General features: G+C 47.1%; 1 protein-coding gene across 1 annotated transcript; it reads right to left on the minus strand.

The window, feature by feature from the left end:
* Nucleotides 1-4326: 4326 nt before the first annotated feature.
* On the minus strand, nucleotides 4327-6692 carry LOC123072264 (F-box/FBD/LRR-repeat protein At1g13570). Its single transcript, XM_044495836.1, has 3 exons — nucleotides 5518-6692; nucleotides 5193-5327; nucleotides 4327-4876 (listed from the first exon to the last, which is right to left on the minus strand). Exons 1-3 carry the CDS (start codon nucleotides 6565-6567, stop codon nucleotides 4454-4456), a joined length of 1608 nt encoding a protein of 535 aa, XP_044351771.1. The 5' UTR covers nucleotides 6568-6692; the 3' UTR covers nucleotides 4327-4453.
* Nucleotides 6693-12274: the final 5582 nt, after the last annotated feature.

Here is a 12274-nt window from a genome sequence, read left to right on the forward strand (position 1 = left end):
GGTCTGGTAGTTCCCATCGGCAATCCCAGATAGGTGAAAATGGCATCGAACCGATCGAGCACTGAAAGATTTGAGCTAATTCAGGAGCCAGAGCTCCAGCAGTATTGATGGGTACTAGGACAGATTTCTGAAAATTATTTTTCAGACCAATGGAATCAGCATAGTCCATAAGGAGTTGCTTCTTTTTGCTAGCTTGGATAGGGCACGCTGGCATGGCAAGTATCAAGTCATCGGCGTACTATATCACTGGGTAATCTGGTGATCCTCGCACGGGGATGGGGAGTTCAATCAGGTTGGCGCGATGTGCTTTGTTGATAGCCGACTGGAGAAGATCTGCCGCAAGAACGAATCCCCCTGATGGACACCCTATCGGCAGATGAAAGCTGTCTGTCGGGCACGCTTCAACAGCATCGGCGACGTTCCAGAGTTGAAGATACACTCAATCCACCCAAGCCAGCGAGCGTCGACGCCCATGTTCTTTGTAATTTCCAGCATAGCAGAGTGTTCGATTGTGTCGAAGGATTTGGCAAAATCCAGCTTCAACAGAACGATTTCTCTTCCAGAGTTTTGGCATTGAAAGATGTACTCGAAGGCCCACGCAAGGCAATCTTGAATTGTGCGGTCGCGTAGGAAGCCATACTGGTTCCTATGAACAATTTGCAGTATCAGTTTTTTGGAGTCGATTCGCAAGGAGTTTTGTAATGATTTTCAAACAGCAGTTCTATAGTGTAATTGGCCTGTAGTCATTTGCTGTTTGAGGCGATCCAGCTTTTGAGATAAGAGTAATGAATCCCGAGTTGATGCTTTTCAGATCCAGGGTTCCATGGTAGAAGTCATCACATAGCTGATAGAAGTCATTTCTGACGATGTGCCAGCAGGTTTTCATAAAACATGCCATTGAACCCGTCCTGGCCAGGAGAGTGATCATCAGGCATTTTTTCTACAACCTTGTCAATTTCCTCATGTGTGAAAGGTTCAGACAATGTTTCCAAACCATGTACCTTTTGGATTATGGATGGTAAATCAAATTTCATAGCCGGAGGGGATGATTCACCTAGACGCTGTTTAAAGGCTTGGAAAGGGACAGCCTTTTTGGCAGCATGATCATGCACTTCAGTGCCATCAGGGAGCTTGAGAGAAGCAATTTGAGTTTTTTCCGTACTGTTCAGTCGCCAAGGCTTGAAAAAGCTTGGTGTTCTCTTCTCCGAATTTAATCCATCGAATAGTGCAATGCTTCTTCCAGTAGGCGTTTTGGTTTTTCTTTCTTTTTTTTTTTTTGAGGATCAGTAGGCGTTTTGGTGCTGTGGGAGGGTGAGGAGATGGGCTTTGACAATCCTTCTGAAGTTCTTCTCTGGGGTAGACAGTGGACGCAAGTTAGCCCATCTAGCCCAACTAGGGCCCCATTGCAGTTTTGAATCAGAATTGAGAGGCGGGAAATTCCTTTACTCCAAGTCTTGAGTTTATATCTCAGTTTTTTCAACTTTCTGCATATATATGATGGCAGCACTATTTGTGGCGTGGCAAGGACTGTTCCAAGAGTTTGCGACCACATCGAGAAAACCTGAGTGATTGATCCAGTAGTTTTCAAAGCGGAAGATTTTGCTCTTGGGGGTCTTTGTTTCAATGGTGACAAGTTTTTCCTAGAGCCATCGCCGTAGCATTAGGATACGAGAGAGCCCAATTACTCGAAGAGAAAGCCTAATCAAGTTGTTCCAGCAAGAGATCCTCTTGCATATTACTCCAGGTGAATGAGCGCCCTTTTAGGGGAATTTCAACTAGTGCCTGAGTGCGGATTATGTCATTAAATAACATGATATCATTCAGTTCTCCTCCAGGTTAATTCCTGTTACTTACGGATCTTATGAAATTAAAACCGCCCACGAGGAGGCAGTCTTGGGAGTTCTGGATGTTCAGGTCATAAAGCCAAGAAGTGAAAGAATTCCTGTCTTCGCCATGTCACGGGCCATATGTATTGAAAAGCTTCCAAACATTTCCAGATAACTTAGAAGCAAATTCAAAGGCAGTGCTCCAGTTCGTTGTGTCAACCCTAACCACTTCCATCCGTCAAAAAAAAAAAACCCTAACCACTTCCATAATGTTCAGAGGGACCAGTGTCGATTGGCCATGTGGTCTTCAGAGCATGAGCAACAAACAACAACTGCAGTTTCTTGCAGAAAAGAGTAGCATTCATTTGTTGGGTTGCCAAATCAAATGCTGACTATTCGCCCTGAAATTACATTGAGATGTATAAGTATGTTTTTTCCTTCATATAAAAGATCCTTGATTTGCTTGTACTAGTATGATCTGCTTGATTGCATATTAACCAACACAGTTAACGGAATCGATGTCTGCTCTGAATTCTGATACATGCTCCTGGCCAAAGCTAGGACGTCAAGTAGTTTCAAAACCTAGTACAAATTGCAGCAAACTCTATGAGCTGCTCATCTTCACCTGCGGCGTCGATGAGATGCGCATCTCATCTTGGGTTAAGAAATCTATATATGGAGGCAGCGCTCAAGCTCCTCTGTCTATCAGAGTAGAAATCAGGCCACCTCACCTGTGAACTGCTAGGGCTATGCCGATCTAATAAAGCTGAAGAACTACATAATGCCACACTGGCAGCGCGATGCATAGGGTGCGGGAGCATGACAGCCGAAACTACAGCCTGCGGCGCGTGGAAGCCCCCCGGGGCAGCGCCGCGGCGATCCTGAGGCATCAACGCACGCTGGCTGGCATCAGGGAAGAACTACTCCCAGTTGCAGGCGGCCATATAGGAATTTGGTAACAAACTCTTTCCAGCTGAGATCAACATACGTAATGAATAGCACAAATAAAAATATAGTGCATAGCAGATCCATTCATGCTGGCAACAACAACTGCACAGAAAGATAGCAAATACATTCATGCTGACAGCAACAACCACCACAACAACATAATGCATAGTTTCAAGTAGGTCAACACTCAACACTACGCAATTCGATCTGATGCGTCCAGCCACATAAAACTTGTCGTAGTGCTTGAGGTTTTTCATGTGAAAAATGTGAGGTCAGGCGCAGCCAACCTTAGCAAGCATTCCACAGCTCGGCAAATAGGTTTTTTAGCTTTTTTTTTTGAGGGAAAAAATAGGTTTTTTAGCTGCTGCCAGTTCCTTGCGACAGCACAAAGTCTAACAATTCCTGCCGCGTCATCCACTTGCTGGCGCCAATTGGCTTCCCGCCTTCGCGCCCTTCTTCTGTTCTACTCCCTCTGTTCCATAATCCCATAATGCAAGACTTTTTTGACACTAGTGTATTGTCGCCAATTCCAGCCTGAGTTGCATCCCTTGCTTCAGTGTAGATCGCTGATATGCTACGAGAGCCAGCTAGGAGTATGACAGTATGTTCTCTAGGGTTTGCTGCATTGGATAACTGAATCTCTCCACAGGTGCACTTCTTCAGTAGAGCCTAATTAACGAGTACTGCAAGTACTGTACTATTTCAGCTAAGTACCTTAACAGAACTAATTAACGGGCATGTTTATTTGTGGTAGTATGATCTCCTTGATGGCCAATCAACACAGTTAACAGAACTAACGGGTGCTCTGAATTCTAATATATCCTACAGCCAGACGATTAACACCCTTTTAGCAACAGAATCTACTACTCCCTCCGTCCCATCAAAAAGCGTCTTACATTATGAGGCAGAGGGAGTAGTATATATGAGCTGCTTTGGTAAATCTATAAAGCACTCGATCAAGCCTCGTCTGTCTATCAGAGTATATATCAGGCTACTTCACCTGGGAACTCAAGAACTCCATGAAGCTGATATCAGAGTATATATCAATCAGGCTATACTTCGTCTGTCTATCAGAGTATATACTACTCCCTCCGTTCCTAAATATTTGTCTTTCTAGAGATTTTAACAAGTGACTACATACGAAGCAAAATGAGTGAATCTATACTCTAAAATATGTCAATATACATCCGCATGTGGTAGTTCATTTGAAATCTCTAAAAAGACAAATATTTAGGAACAGAGGGAGTATATATCAGGCAAAACTGCATGCTGGCCGGCATCGGGCAGAAACTGCTCCCAGTTGCAGGCGGCCATGTGCTTTGGTAAGAATTCTTTCCAGCTAAGATTAACATAATTCATAGCAAAAATAATAATAAGGAGAGAGCATAATGCATAGCAAATTCATTCAAGCTGACAACGACAACATAATGCGTACGAGTTTTATGTGAAATTGCAGCTGGGCGAACCAGAGAGACTAGATAGCTCTGCTGACAATTGGCTAATTCGGTCTGTTGCGTCCACCCACATCCCACATAGAACTTATCTTGGCACAGACAACCAAACCAAGCATGCATTCTACAGCTCGCCAAATAGGTTTTTTAGCTGCTGCGCAGACAACGTTACGACAACACAAAGTCTAGCTACCACTACCAGTGGTCATGCACAAGAGCTACATACTCTTAACTTACATGGATGATCCTTTCTGCTTTGTAGTAGTACTGGAGATCAAAAGGGTCGGCAAACCCAAAATAAGAAGCTATCTTGGTGCTGTAAGCAGGACCTCCCCCGCCAGTGCGCGGGCTCTTGAAGAGCTCTAGTTGGCAAGCTTTGCTGTTCCATTTCGCACCCGTCAGAGGCTTCAGCTTGGCATTCACACCATCATCCCCCGGAGAGAAACATTCCACAGCAACCACCACCACCATCTGCTCCAGCACCCGCCCTGTCTCCGCGATGAACTTGAGGAAAGAAACCTCGCTTCTCGACCCTCGGAACTCATAGAAGAACAGCTTCTTCAAGCTCTGAAGGACGCATTTGATGGGACCATCCTCCTGCCAGAACTTGAGATTCACCTTGCCAGTGGGCTCTCCAGATAAGGTGGGGGACTGCAAATGAAATCAACCAGTGCATACATAGTTCGACGTTAGATATATATAATCTTAAATGCAGCAGCAACAACAGGCAATCAATCATAAAACTAATCTTATTCACAGCTCTGACCATGCTAGATATACAATCAATTATGACCATGCAAGATATACCATAGCCAATGCAGCAAGTGTATCTAGTTAAGTTAACCGAACTGTGGTTTCAGGATGTCCCAGAGAGTGTATCAATGTTATTAGCTGCAGATTGTATCTCTATTAACTAATCAATAAAGTTCCGTTTTCAGCGCAAAAAATAAAAGTTGACCAATTTTACATGGACATGGAGCGTCTCCAGGTTTGGGAAGCATCTGAGGAAGCCAGGCACTTTCTTCACAGTGCTGCGGACACCGAACTGCACCACCATGGCCAAAATCTGGACACTAGGGACAATGTTCTCCTTGCTCCCAGCCTGCAATGCACCAAGGACAGATAAACTAATTCAGATCATAGATGTTAATTGGCACAGAAGATCTACACATGCAAATTAAATTAGGATCTACCACCAACTGTTGCTCTCCTGGCAATGCGCCCAAGGACAGATAAACTAATTGGCATTATCAATTTACATAGGTACAGACATGCAAATCAAATTGGCATACCAATTCCTGCCCTCCTGGCTCAAGGTATCCCAGCACACGCAGGTTGGGTGCATGGCCAATCTTGATCCAGGAAGGGCGTTTCTTGTTGCCGGGGGGAGTGGGCTCGGCCCTGGGAACAGTTTCCCATTGGAAGAGCCTCTCGAGGCGAGGTGCATCCACCACGTCGATGTACTGCAAGCAGGTAAGGGCCAGTTGAAGACACCGCAGGCTTTGGCTGACGAGGCGGAGGCGCACTCCGGTTTGGCTCCACATGATAAGGAGAAACTCCAGGACGGGGCTTCTTTCCAGCATGAAGGCTAGATCACGGTCCTCCATGACATTCATGCAGAGGCCGAGCTCCAGGAGGTTGGGGAATCTGGCGCCGCGCGGTACGGCTGTGGTGTCCGGGAGCCTCCAGACGCCGAGATAGAGGCGGGTGAGGGACGCGCAGCTGAAGAGCGTGGCGGGGAGGCGCAGGTCCATCGGCCAAGGGCGGTTGACAAAGACGAGTTCTTTGACCCCCTTGGCGACGAGGATGTCGAGCCAGCGCGATAGCTCGCCCCGGTGCTCCTCCATCGTGCTGCAGGTAAGGTGGACGCAGCGGAAGGGCCCCGGATGCGCCGCGAGGGCGCTGGCCACGGCGGCGGTGACGGCGCGGGGAGAGGGAGCGCCGATGATGAGAGGCCCGGACGCGCCGCCGTCCGGAAGCAGGTGGCTGTCGACAAGAGTAAGGGGAGCCGAGCGCCAGAGCGGGCGCCAGCGCGAGGCGAGGGCGGCGGTGCGCGCGGCGTCCTTGGCGGGGAGGCGGGAGATGATGTCGAGGAGGACCACGTCGGGGAGGCGGCTGATGCGGTCGACGCCGTCGGGGACCCTGGAAGCGCCGGCGAGCGAGATGGTGGCGGTGGGGGAGACGGGCGGCTTCGGGAGGTAGCCGTACAGGATGTGGAGCATCATGTTGGTGCCGAGATCCAGCGACTCAGGGTCCTGGCCGCGGCGCTCAAGGTCGGCGCGCATATCGCTCCTAGAGACGCTCCCGGAGGGGCCGATGATCACTCGCGGGTCCGTCTCCATGGCCGCCGGTGGAGGGGGAGGGAGGTGACGGCGAGGGTTTGGTATGGGGAGCAATGGGGAATGGAGGCGGCGCTGTTGGAGTGAGTGGTGGTGGTGAGCAGAATGTTGGGCCAAATGTCGGAAGCAGGCATCTCCTCGGCCCATGAACAGCTTCTATGCAAATGTTGATTAGTTTGCACATACATTAGTTTGCAATCACATCATTTTCTCAAAACAATAAATAAAATAGCAATCACATGACATAGTTTGCACATGAACTATGTGTAAGGACATACAAATTTGGTCATAGCATCACATCACATAGTTTGCCATGAACTATGCGTAAAATGCATCACATTTTGGTCAAGTAGCAATCACATCACATAATTTGCAGTTTGATGTATAAACTTGGACATACAAGTTTGGTCGATTAGTTTACCATGCACTATGTGTAAACTGCGTCAAAATTTGCGGGAAGTGAGCGTCCAGGGACGAACCTGATGTGCTGCTACTGCTAGTTGTTGATGGAGCTCTTCCCCTTCTATGCAAAGAGGATGGATGCAGGAGCGGCCTGCATGGAGGGCGCCATGGACGGAGGCACCGATGGGATCTTTGAGTTGCTGCTTGTCATCAGCGGCGACGCTAGGAATCGGCAGCGACCCAGGCAGCCTTCGTTAACTGTAGCTACTGTAGGTACAGTAACGCTACAGTCAACGAAGCAACCTGCGCTCCAGGTAACTGTAGGTACAGTAACGCCCCAGGCAGCTGCCCGGGCTGCCTGGGGCCTGTCTCCGCCACTGCTTGTCATGGCTATGGCTGTTGTTGTCACTATCGTGGCTATGGTGGTGATGCATGGGAGAAGAAGCATGACGAAGAGGACATGCGCGAGGAAGAAGCCCTGGAACTCGGAGCTCCTGCTTCTACACGTCGAGGGGTGCTTCTTCTCCATCATTTTGTAGAAGTGCGGCTTCACCACAACCACCAGTGTATGCGCCGTCGTATCCCGCGTCACCATCACTACAAAAAAAGACACATCTGTGACATTTTGGCCCGAAAGTTTTTTTTTTCTGTCATGCTTATGACACTTCTATGACGATAATTGTGACAAAAACACGTATCATCATAGATGTGGTGGGATCCTACTTCTATGACAAAAAATCATGACAGAAATTGAGCTTTTCTTCATGGGCGGGCCGAAGACGCAGTTGCATGACATTCTTTGGGCCGACCATGACGGAAAAAATCATGGTAGAAACGAGGGCGAGGAAAATATCGGGGAGTTCCCAGTTACGGTGGGTTCCCGCCTCTTCGCCCTATAAATTGCTAAATATTCCAAAAACCCTGGGGATAACCCTAGATCAGAAGTTCTGCCGCCGCAAGCCTCTGTAGCCACAAAAAACTCAATCTAGACCCCGTTCCGGCACTCCGTCGGAGGGGAAAACCATCACCCATGGCCATCTTCATCATCCCAGCGGCCACCATGATGAGGAGGGAGTAGTCCACCCTCAGGACTGAGGGTTTGTATCAGTAGCTATGTGTTTAATCTCTCTCTCTCTCTCATGTTCTTGAGATGTCACGATCTTGATGTATCACGGGCTTTGTTAATATAGTTGGATCATATGGTGTTTTTTCCTCTCTATCTCGTTGTGAATTGAGTTTTCCCTTTGAGATTTCATTTTATCGGATTGAATACTTTTATGGATTTGAGAGCACTTGATGTATGTCTTGCTATGAATACCCATGGTGACAATGGGGTATCATATTGATTCACATGATATGTGTTTCGGTACTCAAATCACGGATTCCCGAGGTGACATTGGGGTAATCTATGCATAGTGGTTGATGCACGTTCTCGTCTTTGTTTCTCTGGTAGAAATCTTGGGGCACTCTTTGAGGTTCTTTGTGTTGGATTGAGTATTATGAATCTGAAATTGTTTGATGCATATCGTATAATCAACTCACGGATACTCGCAGTGACATTGGAGTATCTAGATGACATTAGGGTTGGTTGATGTGTATTGTATGGTGTTATTTTAGTACGAACTCTTGGTTAGGTCGATCAAAAATAATAGCTTGGTTTTATTTTAGTACGAACTCTGGGATAGATTGATCGGAAAGAATAGCTTTGAGGTGGTTTTGTACCCTACAAACAATTTCGTCTTATCTTCTCCGTTAGATAAGAACTTTGGAGTGATTCTTCATCGCACGTGAGGGATGGTTATATGATCCAATTATATATATTAGCATTGTTGAGAGATTGCACTAGTGAAAGTACGACCCTAGGTCCCATTTTCAAGCATTGCAATATCGTTTGTGCTTCGTCTTATCAATTGCTACCTTCCTGTTTTTTATTGTTCTTATTACAAAAACTAATATCTACTATCCATATTACACTTGTATCACCATCTCTTTACCGAACTAGTGCACCTATACAAATTACCATTGTATTTGGTGTGTTGGGGACACAAGGGACTCTTTTTTATTTGGTTGCAAGGTTGTTTGAGAGAGAACATCTTCATCCCACGCCTCCCACAGATTGATAAACCTTAGGTCATCCACTTGAGGGGAAATTGCTACTGTCCTACAAAACTCTGCGCTTGGAGGCCCAACACGAGTCTACAAGAATAAAGTTGCATAGTAGACATCCCGATGGTTATGGAAGCCGACAGAAAGAATAAAGAGGAAGCAAGCGAAATGCAGAAGCTTAGTGGAAGATTAGCGAAACTAGAGGAACTTGAGAGCCAGCAAGCTACCAGCCAACCATCTTAGCGACACGAAGATCCTTCCTTCGACACTGCCCTAGAAGCTACCCACCATCTCACCGGAGAAGCAGCGTGGCTTCCACCGAGCTCATTCGGCCTGATTTCACGGCTCCTCGCTACCCCGTGGATAGTATCACAGAGGCTAAACATTGTGTGCTAATGGCAAAATGCCAGAACCTGGCCTTGAAGTCGGCAGTCGGCTGTGTTTTACCTCCTCGAGCTGAAGGAACTTCCATTGCCGTCCGATTCAACATGGCTATGCTATTGTCACGTTGGATGATATAATGGAGGGATTTGAGGGACTCGAGCTTGACTACCCTACAGGTGAAGGGGATATTCTTCTGGAAAATACTTGAAGGAGTACATGTCCATGGAGAAAGGAGAACATCAAGCTTCCAAATTGGATGCCGCCTCAGCAGACTCAGCCGGATGAGGCCCTCGGTAGGCTTAGCCCGATGAGGCCCCTCAACAGAGTCCTCTTCCGCCTCAGTTGTCTCCGGCGCGTCAGCGGACTCCACCTCCTCCTCCTCCGCCTCCTCCGGCGCGTCAGCGGACTCCGCCTCCTCCGGCGCATCAGCGGACTTTTCCACCTCAGCAATGGCGGAAGAGAGCCGCCACTGCTTCGGCGGCTACCAGTACAAAAGGCGGGAAGAAATTTAGAGCTGGTCCAAGCCTCAGGGTTCCTCCAAAGTTATCATATGAGAGGACTGAGGAGGAAACCAATGACATCGTGGATGCCGAAGTGCAGGCCCATTTTGAACGGAAACCTCCACCTCCGAAGGAAACAATAGATTCGGTGAAAGCGAAGCGCACTTTGGATGCCCTTAAGCAACTATTACTTCTTGAGCTTGCGTTGGGTTTTCTCTTGAAGAGGAAATGGTGATGCGGTAAAAGTAGAGATAAGTATTTCCCTCAGTTTGAGAATCAAGGTATCAATCCAGTAGGACAATGCACAAATCACAGAATACCTACACAAACAATCAAGCAACTTGCACTCAACGCAATAAAGGGGTTGTCAATCCCTTCACGGTTACTTGCAAAAGTGAGACCTGATAGAGATAGATAAACGATAAAGTAAATATTGTTGGTATTTTTGGTTTATAGATCAGAAAGTAAAAGATTGCAAAAAGAGTAGATCAAAAACTAATATTGTAGATCGGAAAATTATATGATGGAAAATAGATCCGAGGGCCATAGGTTTCACTAGAGACTTCTCTCAAGATAGCAAATAATACGGTGGGTGAACAAATTACTGCCGATCAATTGATAGAAAAGCGCAAAGTTATGATGATATCTAAGGGAATGATCATGAATATAGGCATCACGTCCGTGTCAAGTAGACCGAAACAATTCTGTATCTACTACTATTACTCCACACATCGACGGCTATCCAGCATGCATCTAGAGTATTAAGTTCATAAAGAACAAAGTAATGCATTAAGTAAGATGACATGATGCAGAGGAATTAACTCAAGCAATATGATGAAACCCCCATATTTTTATCCTCGATGGCAACAATAAAATACGTGCCTTGCTGCCCTACTATCACCGGGAAAGAACACCGCAAGATTGAATCCAAAGCTAATCACTTCTCCCATTGCAAGAAAAACCAATGTAGTTGGCCAAACCAAATCGATAGTTCGGAGAGAATTACAAAGATATAAAATCATGCATAAAAGAACTCAGAGAAGATTCAAATAATATTCATAGATAAGCTGGTCATAAATCCACAATTCATCGAATCTCGACAAACACACCGCAAAAACATATTACATCGAATAGATCTCCAAGAACATCGAGGAGAACATGGTATTGAGAATCAAAGAGAGAGAAGAAGCCATCTAGCTACTAGATATGGACCCGTAGGTCTGTGGTAAACTACGCACGCTTCATCGGAAGGGCAATAGAGTTGGTGTAGAAGCCCTCCGTGATCGAATCCCCCTTCGGCAGGATGCCGGAAAAGGCCCCTAGATGGGATCTCGCGGGTACAAAAGGTTGTGGTGGTGGAAAAGTGTTTTCGTGGATGCCTCTGGTGGTTTGGGGATATATGGGAATATATAGGCGAAAGAATTAGGTCAGGAGGTGCACGAGGGGCCCACAAGGGTGGGGGGCGCGCCCTCCGGCCTTGTGGCCGCCTCGTGGCTCCTCCGACTTCATCTCCAAGCCTCTTGGTTTTTTTCTGGTCCAAGAATAATCATCGCGAAGGTTTTATTCCGTTTGGTATTCCTTTTTAGCGAAACTCAAAAACAGGGGGGAAAACAGGAACTGGCACTAGGCTCTAGATTAATAGGTTACTCCCCAAAAAATATAAAATAGCATATTAATGCATATAAAACTGCTGGGGAACGTAGCATGCAATTTCAAAAAAATTCCTACGCTCACGCAAGATCTATCTAGGAGATGCATAACAATGAGAGGGGGAGAGTGTGTTCATGTACCCTCGTAGACCGAAAGCGGAAGCGTTTTACAACACAGTTGATGTAGTCGATACTTCTTCTCGTTCCGACCGATCAAGCACCGAACGCATGACACCTCCGAGTTCTGCACACGTTCAGCTCGATGACCTCCCTCGAACTCTTGATCCAGAAAAGTGTTGAGGGAGCGTTTCTTCAGCAAGACGGCATGGTGACGGTGATGGTGAAGTGATCTGCGCAGGGCTTCGCCTAAGCACTACATGAATATGACCGAAGGCGTAAACTATGAAAGGGGGGCACCGCACATGGCTTGGAACAATTGATGGTGTGTTGTAGGCTCCCCCCCACGTATATATAGGAGGGAGGGGGGATGCCGGCCCTAGGCGCGCCCAAGTAGGAGGAATCCTACTTGGGCTCCTAGTTGGATTCGCCCCCCCCCTTCCTTTTATCGGAGGGGGAAAGGGGGAAAGAGAGAGAGGGGGAGAAGGAAAGGGGGGCCCGCCCCCTTCCCTAGTCCAATTCGGCCTCCTTCCCTGTGGGAGGTGCATCACC

The sequence above is a fragment of the Triticum aestivum genome, chromosome 3B (genome assembly GCF_018294505.1).
Source record: "Triticum aestivum cultivar Chinese Spring chromosome 3B, IWGSC CS RefSeq v2.1, whole genome shotgun sequence".
Lineage (NCBI taxonomy): Eukaryota > Viridiplantae > Streptophyta > Magnoliopsida > Poales > Poaceae > Triticum > Triticum aestivum.